This window comes from Oncorhynchus mykiss, chromosome 12 (genome assembly GCF_057628025.1).
Source record: "Oncorhynchus mykiss isolate SJ-2025 chromosome 12, ASM5762802v1, whole genome shotgun sequence".
In the NCBI taxonomy this organism is placed as follows: domain Eukaryota; kingdom Metazoa; phylum Chordata; class Actinopteri; order Salmoniformes; family Salmonidae; genus Oncorhynchus; species Oncorhynchus mykiss.
In genome coordinates, this window is record NC_143033.1 from 31,720,409 (window position 1) to 31,733,170 (window position 12,762).

General features: G+C 42.8%; 1 protein-coding gene across 3 annotated transcripts in view; it reads right to left on the bottom strand.

The window, feature by feature from the left end:
- Positions 1 to 12,762, bottom strand: part of LOC110537435 (cell adhesion molecule DSCAM) — a 142,765-nt gene that overhangs the window by 98,004 nt on the left and 31,999 nt on the right. For all 3 annotated transcript variants that reach the window (XM_090192262.1, XM_021623480.3, XM_090192264.1), the window contains exons 2-3: positions 5,726 to 6,043; positions 4,990 to 5,139 (exon numbers count right to left, since the gene is read on the bottom strand). In XM_090192262.1, coding sequence (XP_090048388.1) covers positions 4,990 to 5,139; positions 5,726 to 6,043 — 468 coding nt within the window. The remainder of the gene's footprint in view (positions 1 to 4,989; positions 5,140 to 5,725; positions 6,044 to 12,762) is intronic.

Genomic DNA, 12,762 nt, shown 5'->3' on the forward strand with positions numbered 1-12,762 from the left:
GATGCTTGCCAAGATATACCAGAGATAAGGGACTGTTGATATTGCAACCACACAAAGCCAGTTCACCAGTATGAACGAAATTGCGAACTGATTTTTTTGAGCTGTTGTCCGCTAAAGATGATAATCTGTTATGGCTGTCCGATATCCAGACGACCTGTCCCCAGGGCTTCCTATACAAGTAATCTCTTTCCAGCAATGAAGGATAATGAGAGGACCAATTAAAGATGTTGCAGATCTGCTGTATTTGAAGCACCACTCCTTTCTGCCCAGTTTCCCTGATGTTGCTGTTTTTGCAATCCCTGTAACCATCCCTGTAACCATCCCTGTAACCATCCCTGTAACCATCCCTGTAACCATCCCTGTAACCATCCCTGAGATCGTTTTCTAAAATAAACTCATAAAGAACTACCTAAGAAGCATTGGGCCGTCGGTCTGATATGTGCTTTTAAACACCTGAGTAAGCTCCACTCATTGCACTGGTGGCGTCGTAGCCTCGACCACGGCACTTGTTCACGATACCCCCTTACTTTCAATAATTTATTTTTCAAGGCCTGACTCAGTCACTTTCTTGAAGCCCAATAAACAAACAATTAGCTTCCTAGTACATATGGAAATTAAAAAGATTTATGAATTACTTTTTGGAGGGTTACTGTAAAATGATTTTTAAAACACAAAATAGACATCAATGGGCCAAGAGCTCGTGGGCCCCCCTGCCTTGCGGGGTCTGCAGGGGTGTCCGGTATTCCAGTGCTAGTGCAATTATAAAAGCAGCACAATGAGGGAAGAACAACAATATTAAGTTTTTCTACGTGCCAAGAATGTTCTGGAGCAGGCAATGTTGAAATCATCTTTAGACATGTTGTACTTTTCCTAAATGTAGTTTTGAAATGGATTAAAACAAGCAGACAACAACAAAATTGTGTTTGAAAAAGGTTTTTTTCGGGGTTACCAAGGTAATTACAGGTTGCTTTCCCAAAGGTAGGCAGGGCTAAGACATTCTAGCTAATACCAACTGAGAGTACTGTAAAGCTGACACCACAGAGAGAGTGAGAGAGAGAGAGAGAGAGAGAGAGAGAGAGAGAGAGAGAGAGAGAGAGAGAGAGAGAGAAGAGAAAACACCAGCCCATGAACACATGATGATGGTGGCCTGGCTTTTGATAAAACAATTGATATTTACTTCACAGTGACCACCAGCCCGGAGACACACATGACTGACTGGCTGGCCACTAAACAACTTGAAAATGGCTGGAAAATGGCAATGAAACATGAGTGATAAACTGTGAAATACACCAGATAGATAGGCAACAGTGTTGAACTTCCAACCAGAAGAACAAATCAGGGAAGCTTGGATGAATATCAATAAGACAGGAATAAGAACAATATGAATATTATGTTGTTGCTGAACACCATTATATCACATAGTGTGTATTCTGAAAGAGAACAGCTCTTTTGGGTAGCTGATTCAACAATAAATGTTACACGTTCAGGTATAACACATATAGTCAATAACCCGTATATACTGATGGTATGAGGATGGTGCAAAGTCAATGGTGGTACAAATGACTTCCCATGTCATAATGTACCTTATCACTTTGCTCCTAAATACAAGGACAGGGAGTGACCATGGCGTGTTTGTGTGTGTGTGTGTGTGTGTGTGTGTGTGTGTGTGTGTGTGTGTGTGTGTGTGTGTGTGTGTGTGTGTGTGAGAATGGGGGGTAGGTAGGTGGAGCAGAAAAGGGCAATGTGATGTGATGGCCGATAGCCCTGGTTTGTGGCTCGTGTGTGGAATGAGAAGGAGTGTGTAGAGTGTGTGCGTGTGTGCCTCTCTGCAGTGCTGGGGGCCGGCCCCACTCGTGCTGAATGCAGAGCAGGCCAGATCAGGCCATGGCAAATCACTACAAGGCCCTCCTCAGTGACTGCAGCACAGCACAGCACAGCCCTCAGTCTGCACCTGGGGAATGGAGAACACTGCTTGGGCTGTCTCTCTCTCTGTGAGTCAACAGAAACAGAATCAGCAACCCAACCCCAACATGACACAAACAAACCTAATATGCTATTGATGGAGAATAAGTATTTGGGTTTGTTTCAACAATATAATCTCAATTAATAGAATATCAATCGAATGTTTATTACTGCATGCAACAAAAATAGTTTTTTTGATTTTGTCAGAGGCTATCAATGCAACAAGCATACTTTCTTTCAACATGAGAAGCTATTTTGAGGTTTTGGTTAAATGCAACCATTAGTATCATCAGCATAGTAGCTATAGGATGAGCTTTCTACTATCGGGCATATTTCATAATATCCCTTGTCTTAAGTCTTATTCACAAACAGTGAAGGGAAGCCGACTGAACCCATGAGGAGGATTCCTAAAATGGTTCCTGGAAGAACACAATCCATAAGACAGTTGCAGATGCAAGGAACCCTTCACCATCGGAATGAAAACATTTCAGAGCTTTGAACGCAGAACAATACATCACTGGATTCATCCTGCATTATGCTGTAGCAGCCTGCCACGCGGTAGAGCAGCGGAAAGGATACATGTGTGGGTGTCATTGCTTCATCCCCAGCCATATCTTCACCCATATCTTAGTGACAATCAGCTGCTTATCAGAGGAGGGGACCATGTAGCTATAGACACAAATGAATGGGATATGTGTTACGTCCGTCGTTGAATGAGTGAGACCAAAGCGCAGCGTGGAAAGTGTTCATCGTACTTTATTAAATGAACACCAAAAAACAACAAAATATAAACAAACGTAAAGCTCTGTAGCGCTAAACAGCAACTATACGAAGACAAGACAAACTATGGAGGAAAACAGGCTGCCTAAGTATGATTCCCAATCAGAGACAACGATAGACAGCTGCCTCTGATTGGGAACCCTACCCGGCCAACAAAGAAATAGAAAACTAGAATACCCAAATCACACCCTGACCTAACCAAGTAGAGAAATAAAAAGGCTCTCTAAGGTCAGGGCATGACAATATGGGCATAATTTTTTCCTTCAAATCATTGCTGTAATTCCTGGCACTCGATCATCACCCTACCAGTTTTTCTTTCCATCTAAAATGATGTTACCATATTGTTTTGAACCATGTAATGCCAAATGTTCAGTGTAATGATACATCAATTACATTCACCAGTGGTAACCAAAGCTGAGCTTGGAGAGCTATATGGTGTACAGGTTGTTAATCCAGCCCTGCGTTAACCATCTGGTTTAACAAGTCAAGGTCCTGAAGAGCAGTACTGTTGTGTACTGTAAGACAGTGCTGGGCTGCAACAAAAGCCTGCACACCTAGTAGCTAACCATTTCCAGGGATTATCTATGACCACTGACAAAGACAATGCACTTACTGCACTGCAACTTCTAGTGACTGTCTTCTTGATTGTGTGTATTTTTCACACTTTTCACACTTTTCATATTAGACCGTCATTCCACGCATGCAGACACTGGAGCTCTTTGAGTGGTGCGTTGTTAGGTTCTGCACAGCAACCCATCCTAAAGTAGGCTTAACCCCAGTGAGACTTACAGAGGGATGGTTAGATGGGGCCTGCTGCCTGCTTCATGGTACACCTCTCCAATAGAAATACTATCATCCATAATTCATACTACCAGAGACAGAAAAACATTATTTTATGAAGTTTTTCGAGTCTAAGTGTTGATATTGTCTTCTATTTTTTTTTACTCATAAAACATTTAAAAGGTGGGCTTTGGCGGCCCCTAGAAAACAAGAGTAGGGCATGGTCATCTGCCTAAAGCCACCAGTCAGCATGGATACCACGCATGCACGCAGACACACACATGCACGCACACATGGACACGCACACACATTCTTTCACACACGCAGACTATTTAAGTTGCACTTGATATGCGTGAGTCATGAAGAATGGGGAGGATGGACAGTGGGTGCATGTGTTGAGAAATTAATAAAGACTATTTGCTGCTAGATTCATAGACTTCCGTCATCTATTATTTAGCATGGAGAAGAGCACTGGATTGGTGGCGGCTACATCTTTCTGACAGCGTGTACATTTTGATTTTAACAGCACAAAGTAAACATTTTGTTTTGATAGTGAAGTTCACATAGGACAGCAAGGAAAAATACCCATTTAGACTTGCATAGGAAAATGATTGCATTGCGTCCTTACAGTACATAAATCGAATGGATTATATGACAAGTCTTAGAATCCAGTCAAGTATTAAGTCTAGGGGAAGAAAATACTTGACATTATGAAACGTATGTATTCCATAAACCATAACCGCATATCCTCTCAGCTCCAAAACGTCCTCCCGGCAAATCCATTTATGGACGATTAAGAGATTGATATAGCTTTCAACATGGTTGCTTTCGCCTCAGCGGACAAATTGTGAAAGATCAACAAAAACCGCTGCATTTGCCCTCCATCCAAAAGTCAAAACGACATTATCTTTGTCTATTGAGTTTGTTAAATGCCCCACATAAAGTGAATTTGCCCCCGGGGTCTAGGAAACAATCGAGTAGACGAGCGTCCCATTTAAGCAATTTGAATGATCAAACTGTGCAACGCGTACCATGCAATGGCCCCCATCACCAGAGAACTAGGTCAATAGCACTGAGGCTAAGTGACACCACAGGGCTGCCATGCCCTCCTCCTTGCTCTTGTGGAAGACTCTCGCCCAGCCAGGTCAGCAGGGAAATAGGGCCAGTCTGTCATGAGGTCAGACAGACATGGACACAAGACAACGCAACAGGCTGGTTGCATGGCTGGAACAGGGACAAGGGGCATGGGCACTAGTCTACTAGTCTAGCCTGACCTCACAAGGCCTTGCAGACAGACAGGGCATAGCACATGCACACATCCCTGGGGTCAAAACGCTTTCTCAAACCTATGGCCTTCCTTTCTTGCAGTGTGATACTCATTTACCAGACTCTTTTTATTTTAATGTTATTTTTTTACATACATTTCTCTGTATACATTACAGTAGCAATTAGAGAGCAGAGACTTACTCTGGATGTTGATTGACACTGTGTCTTTTTCCCAGGACACAACGGTGATGTAGGCCTCCACTGAGGCTGGGATAATGCACTTGAACACTGCCACATTGCCTCTCATGGCTTTCTGGTCCTCCACGCGGACCGTGTAGGGCTCTCGTAGAACTGAAAGAGATGGGGGGGGATACAGACAAATGTTCTTGTTGAAAAACATAAGAAATTAAACAAGAAATGACACTGATGAACGAATTGACTTTTATTTTCCTGTTTTGTCAAAATATTTGGTAAGTCTATATATTTTGTTCCTTTTCTTAATTCGCTGCTTTGCTCACACTCTCAACCCAATGTGATGTCTGTGGTTCACATTGTACATTTCCAGCTGAAAGGCTGAGCTTGTGGTTACTAGTCACCCAAGCAATATATCCCCACTTAGTGACCAACAAGCTTCTGGTCAACTTCTTCACAGCCATACTGTCTGCAGCCCTAACTCCCACCTCTGTAATCAACAGTTCATTTCCAGAACCACACTGACCACTGACCACTAACCACTACATGGTCCAGGGCACAAGACTAAATAGAACAGTATTATATTGTATCGTTATGGTCTATGGTCAATTCAGTTTCTTCAGGTCATCTCTTAAACTGACTGAACTGAAATGGAATCAACCCCAGCCTTGGCATTGCCCCTATACTGCAAATAAACAACCATACTGTAAAGTATAGGCATAAACCAACTAGATAGACAACTCACCAGCCTTAATATGGACATCTTGGCTCCTGATTTTCCCTGAGGGGTTCTCCGCTGTGCAATAGTAGGTGTTGTCATGTATGAGGTTGCTGAAGCTGGAGGGGTTGAAGTGGAAGATCTGAAGGGTGCCATTTGGGTGCACGTGGCGGATCCCGGGGACATCGTAGATCTCCTCTCCGGTGGCCAGGTACCAGCGCAGCGAGGCGGGGGGCACGCTCGCGGCGGGACAGGGCACCGAGGTCCCTGTGGTGCTGGCAAACACTACCTCTTGCACAGATGCATTGACAAAATATAAGCTGGAACGTAAATCTTCACTGAAAACTGCAAGGCAAACAGAGGAGAGGAGAGGGGGGAATGTTAGTCATTGATAGTGTGTAGGTTTTCTTCTCAACCAATGTTCAGCCTTTAGCCACCTTTGATTTATACCACTATATCCCTGATCCTAATTAATGTGAGCCCATTTATTTTTTTAGGGATGATTTTTTTTCATCCTTATTTGAATGGTATTTTTATGAGAGTTGTTTTACAATGTAACATTCTGAGTTTTAGAAAAAAAACTGAAACAAAAAAAGAACAATCAATGAATGGCTTGAAGGATCCAGAAGAACCAGTCTCCATCTTAACAATGTTGGCCATTGTGCTATTTTTCTAAACTAAAACCCCTGAATGCCTAGTCAGCAGAGCTTTTAAATCAAGTTTTTGTATTGGAATAGACAGAGCTCCACTATGCATTTATCTTTAAGGTTTCTTATATTGTACTACACTTTAGGTCTGTGGTGGTATAATGGTTTTGTGCTCTGACGACATGGCCAAAGTGCTGTTTTTAACTGCAGTGAGGATTGGAGAAAGGAGAGTTGTTCAGTATTAAGAGGCATTGCAGAGGAGCCGAGGGAGAGGAGAGGAACTTGGAGGGCCAGCATACCACCAGACCTGATTACAAACACAGTGCATCATGGGAAACTGCGGCTAGAGGGCTGCTCATGGAGGGCTGAGCCACCAACCCCACTAAGAAACGTGCCGTGTGTGTGGGTGGATGCTGTTACTCCACCATACCATACCACACCCCTACAACCCAATACTGCACCAATCTTTTATGAGCTTCACACTTAGAAAAAAAGGGTTTTCCTATGGGCTGTTCCATGGGCTGTCTCCTTTTTTCTAAGAGTGTAGTGTGGTGTGCTGCATTGACATAATAGAAAAATCAAAAGATATAAGCCAAGACCTCAGAAAAAAAATTGTAGACCTCCACAAGTCTGGTTCATTCTTGGGAGCAATTTCCAAACGCCTGAAGGTACCACGTTCATCTGTACAAACAATAATACAAAAGAATAAACACCATGGGACCACGCAGCCGTCATACTGCTCAGGAAGGAGACGCGTTCCGTCTCCTAGAGATTAATGTACTTTAGTGCAAAAAGTGCAAATCAATCCCAGAACAACAGAAGATCCTGGAGGAAACAAGTTTTTTAAAAAGTATCTATATCCACAGTAAAAACGAGTCCCATCTCAACATAACCTGAAAGGCCACTCAGCAAGGAAAAGCCACTGCTCCAAAACCGCCATAAAAATGCCAGACTACGGTTTGCAACATGGGAACAAAGATTGTACTTTTTGGAGAAATGTCCTCTGGTCTGATGAAACACAAATAGAACTGTTTGGCTGTAATGACCATTGTTATGTTTGGAGGAAAAAGGGGGAAGCTTGCAAGCCGAAGAACACCATCATAACCGTGAAGCACAGGTGTGGCAGCATCATGTTGTGGGGGTGCTTTGCTGCAGGAGGGACTGGTGCACTTCACAAAATAGATGGCATCATGAGGGAGGGAATGTTTGTGGATATATTGAAGCAACATCTCAAGACATCAGTCAGGAAGTTAAAGCTTGGTCGAAAATGGGTCTTCCGAATGGACAATGATCACAAGGATACTTCCAAAGTTGTGGCAAAATGGCTTAAGGACAACAAAGTTAAGGTATTGAAGTGGCCATCACAAAGCCCTGACCTCATTCCCATATAAAATGTGTGGCAGAACTGAAAATGCGTGTGCGAGCAAGGAGACCTACAAACCTGACTCAGTTACACCAGCTCTGTTAGGAGGAATTTTCCAAAATTCACTCAACTTATTGTGGGAAGCTTGTGGAAGGCTAACCGAGACGTTTGACCCAAGTTAACAATTTAAAGGCAATGTTACCAAATACTAATTGAGTGTATGTAAACTTCTCACCCACTGGGAATGTGATGAAAGACATAAAAGCTGAAATAAATCATTCTCTCTACTATTATTATGACATTTCACATTCTTAAAATAAAGTGGTGATCCTAACTGACCTAAGACAGGGAATTTTTACTAGGATTAAATGTCAGGAATTGTGAAAAACTGAGTTTAAATGTATTTGGCTAAGGTGTATGTAAACTTCCGACTTAAACTGTATATGAAACAAACTGTTGAGAACAATACCAAACCTGTATTTTTTCTGAAAAGCGAATAGATTGGATTTGTTGTTGTACATTTGTCATCTTATCACAGTTTGTAGTGACTTAATTGGGTATACAGTCATTTTCCAGACATCCTACAACCTGCCTGTGACTTGTGGTCTAAAGCTTCTACTGTTGTCACTGTAACCAGCCTACCTGTTGGTGTGTGATCCTACACTCCCTGGCATGTCACTACCCAACCTGCCTGCCTGTGATGGCTGACAAACCCCCTCCCCTGGTAACAAACATTTTATCACTTCATAAAATCCTAACAAGAGTTCCAAACTCCACCAACCGCTTTCACCTAATCAGGTATAACATATAGTCAACAAACACTTGCACATGCATGTTGGTTGTGCAGATATCTCTGAGGCCCACAATCATACTGGCGTGATTTAAAAAAAAATAATAATAATTTCACCTTTATTTAACCAGGTAGGCCAGTTGAGAACAAGTTCTCATTAACAACTGCGACCTGGCCAAGATAAAGCAAAGCAGTGCGACAAAAACAACAACACAGAGTTACACATAAACCAACGTACAGTCAATAACACAAAATAAAAGAAAAATAGAAAAATCTATGTACAGTGTGTGAAAATGTGGAAAAGTAGAGATTCTGGCATTAAATAGGCCATAGAGGTGAAAATAATTACAATATAGCATTAATACTGGAGTGAAAGATGTGCAGATGATGATGGGGTGCAAAAGAGCAAGAGGGTATGTAACAATATGGGGATGAGGTGTGTGCTATTTACAGATTGGCTGTGTACAGGTAAAGTGATCGGTAAGCTGCTCTGACAGCTGATGCTTCAAGTTAGAGAGGGAGATATAAGACTCCAGCTTCATAGATTTTTGCAATTCGTTCCAGTCATTGGCAGCAGAGAACTGGAAGGAAAGGCGGACAAAGGAAGTGTTGTGGATGACCAGTGAGATACAGTATACCTGCTGGAGCGCATGCTATGGGTGGGTGTTGCTATGGTGACCAGTGAGTTAAGATAAGGCGGGGCTTTACCTAGCAAAGACTTATAGATGACCTGGAGCCAGAGGGTTTGGTGATGGATATGTAATGAGGGCCAGCCAACGAGAGCAGACAGGTCGCAGTGATGGGTAGTATTTGGGCTTTGGTGACAAAACGGATGGCACTGTGATAGCCTACATCCGGTTTGCTAAGTAGAGTACCGGGGGTTATTTTGCAAATGAAATCGCCAAAGTCAAGGATTGGTAAGATAGTCAGTTTTGTTTGGCGGCATGAGAGAAGGAGACTTTGTTGCGAAATAGGAATCCGATTCTAGATTTAATTTTGGATTGGAGATGCTTAATGTGAGTCTGGAAGGAAAGTTTACAGTCTAACCAGACACCTAGGTATTTGTAGTTGTCCACATATTCTAGGTCAGAACCGTACAGAGTAGTGATGTTAATCAGGCGGGAGGATGCAGGCAGCAATCGGCAGCAATCGGTTGAAGAGCATGCACTTAGTTTTACTAGCTTTTAAAAGCAATTGGAGGCCATGGAAGGAGTGTTTTATGGATTTGAAGCTCGATTGTGATTTTGACGCCATTTCCGGTCTTGCAGACTTGTTTACGTGTTGCTGTGCGTTTTGTTGCAAACCTTACTTTGCTACTTACTTACTTTGCTACCTAACAACTTTACGGTTTTACTTTTTAATTACCGTTTATATTTTTGGTTTTTTCCTCAACTTTTTTTTTTCTTTCAACTAGGGACGCTTTATCTGGACATGGTTCGTCAGGACCTCCAACAGCCGAAGCTAAGTAGTAACATTAACATGATTCCTTCTATTTGCAGTCGCTGTACTCATAATATACAGGAAAATGATCGCCTTATGGCAAGGATAGCTGTGCTACAAGCCCAGGTTCAGACGCAATCGTTAGGCAAGGGTAATTTCAGTGTAGGAAAGGATGAAACAGCGTCTGTGCCACCAGTAAGTACAGATAGTAACGTTAGTATAAATCCCCTCGCACGGTCCCCGCAGCCGGACAACTATCTCACAGTTTCTGGAGGGAAATGCTGTAGGAATGCTCAACCGGTGTCGCTCATTCAGCCGACAGAAACTTTCAACCGGTTTTCCCCATTAAGCAATGAGTCGGAGTCAGAGGCCGAGCCTTCTCTTGTCTCTACTCCTCCCGTTACGGGGTCTGAGACGCCGAAGCTTCCCACAATTAGCTCTGACAAATTGAAAACTCTAGTCATTGGCGACTCCATTACCCGCAGTATTAGTCTTAAAACGAATCATCCAGCGATCACACACTGTTTACCAGGGGGCAGGGCTACCGACGTTAAGGCTAATCTGAAGATGGTGCTGGCTAAAGCTAAAACTGGCGAGTGTAGAAAGTATAGAGATATTGTTATCCACGTCGGCACCAACGATGTTAGGATGAAACAGTCAGAGATCACCAAGCGCAACATAGCTTCAGCGTGTAAATCAGCTAGAAAGATGTGTCGGCATCGAGTAATTGTCTCTGGCCCCCTCCCAGTTAGGGGGAGTGATGAGCTCTACAGCAGACTCTCACAACTCAATCGCAGGTTGAAAACTGTTTTCTGCCCCTCCCAAAAGATATAATTTGTAGATAATTGGCCCTCTTTCTGGGACTCACCCACAAACAGGACCAAGCCTGACCTGCTGAGGAGTGACGAACTCCATCCTAGCTGGAGGGGTGCTCTCATCTTATCTACCAACATAGACAGGGCTCTAACTCCTCTATCTCCACAATGAAATAGGGTGCAGGTCAGGCAGCAGGCTGTTAGCCAGCCTGCCAGCATAGTGGAGTCTGCCACTAGCACAGTCAGTTTGGTCAGCTCAGCTATCCCCATTGAGACCGTGTCTGTGCCTCGACCTAGGTTGGGCAAAACTAAACATGACGGTGTTCGCCTTAGCAATCTCACTAGGATAAAGACCTCCTCCATTCCTGTCATTATTGAAAGAGATCATGATACCTCACATCTCAAAATAGGGCTACTTAATGTTAGATCCCTTACTTCAAAGGCAATTATAGTCAATGAACTAATCACTGATCATAATCTTGATGTGATTGGCCTGACGGAAACATGGCTTAAGCCTGATGAATTTACTGTGTTAAATGAGGCCTCACCTCCTGGCTACACTAGTGACCATATCCCCCGTGCATCCCGCAAAGGCGGAGGTGTTGCTAACATTTACGATAGCAAATTTCAAATTACAAAAAAAAAATTATGTTTTCGTCTTTTGAGCGTCTAGTCATGAAATCTATGCAGCCTACTCAATCACTTTTTATAGCTACTGTTTACAGGCCTCCTGGGCCATATACAACGTTCCTCATTGAGTTCCCTGAATTCCTATCGGACCTTGTAGTCATAGCAGATAATATTCTAATCTTTGGTGACTTTAATATTCACATGGAAAAGTCCACAGACCCACTCCAAAAGGCTTTCGGAGCCATCATCGACTCAGTGGGTTTTGTCCAACATGTCTCTGGACCTACTCACTGTCACAGTCATACTCTGGACCTAGTTTTGTCCCATGAAATAAATGTTGTGGATCTTAATGTTTTTCCTACTAATTCCTGGACTATCGGACCACCATTTTATTACGTTTGCAATTGCAACAAATAATCTGCTCAGACCCCAACCAAGGAGCATCAAAAGTCATGCTATAAATTCACAGACAACACAAAGATTCCTTGATGTCCTTCCAGACTCCCTCTGTCTACCCAAAAATAAGTTAACCACCTAACTGAGGAACTCAATTTAACCTTGCGCAATACCCTAGATGCAGTTGCACCCCTAAAAACTACAATAATTTCTCATAAGAAACTAGCTCCCTGGTATACAGAAAATACCCGAGCTCTGAAGCAAGCTTCTAGAAAATTGGAACGGAAATGGCGCCACACCAAACTGGAAGTCCTCCGACTAGCTTGGAAAGGCAGTATCGAAGAGCCCATACTGCTGCTCGATCATCCTATTTCTCCAACTTAATTGAGGAAAATAAGAACAATCCGAAATTCCTTTTTGATACTGTCACAAAGCTAACTAAACAGCAGCATTCCACAAGAGAGGATGGCTTTCACTTCAGCAGTAATAAATTCATGAACTTCTTTGAGGAAAAGATCATGATTATTAGAAAGCAAATTACGGACTCCTCATCAAATCTGCATATTCCTTCAAAGCTCAGTTGTCCTGAGTCTGCACAACTCTGCCAGGACCTAGGATCAAGAGAGACACTCAAGTGTTTTAGTACTATATCTCTTGACTCAATGATGAAAATAATAATGGCCTCTAAACCTTCAAGCTGCATACTGGACCCTATTCCAACTAAACTACTGAAAGAGCTGCTTCCTGTGCTTGGCCCTCCTTTGTTGAACATAATAAATGGCTCTCTATCCACCGGATGTGTACCAAACTCACTAAAAGTGGCAGTAATAAAGCCTCTCTTGAAAAAGCCAAACCTTGACCCAGAAAATATAAAAAACTAATCGGCCTATATCGAATCTTCCATTCCTCTCAAAAATTTGAGAAAAGGCTGTTGCGCAGCAACTCACTGCCTTCCTGAAGACAAACAATGTATAGGAAATTCT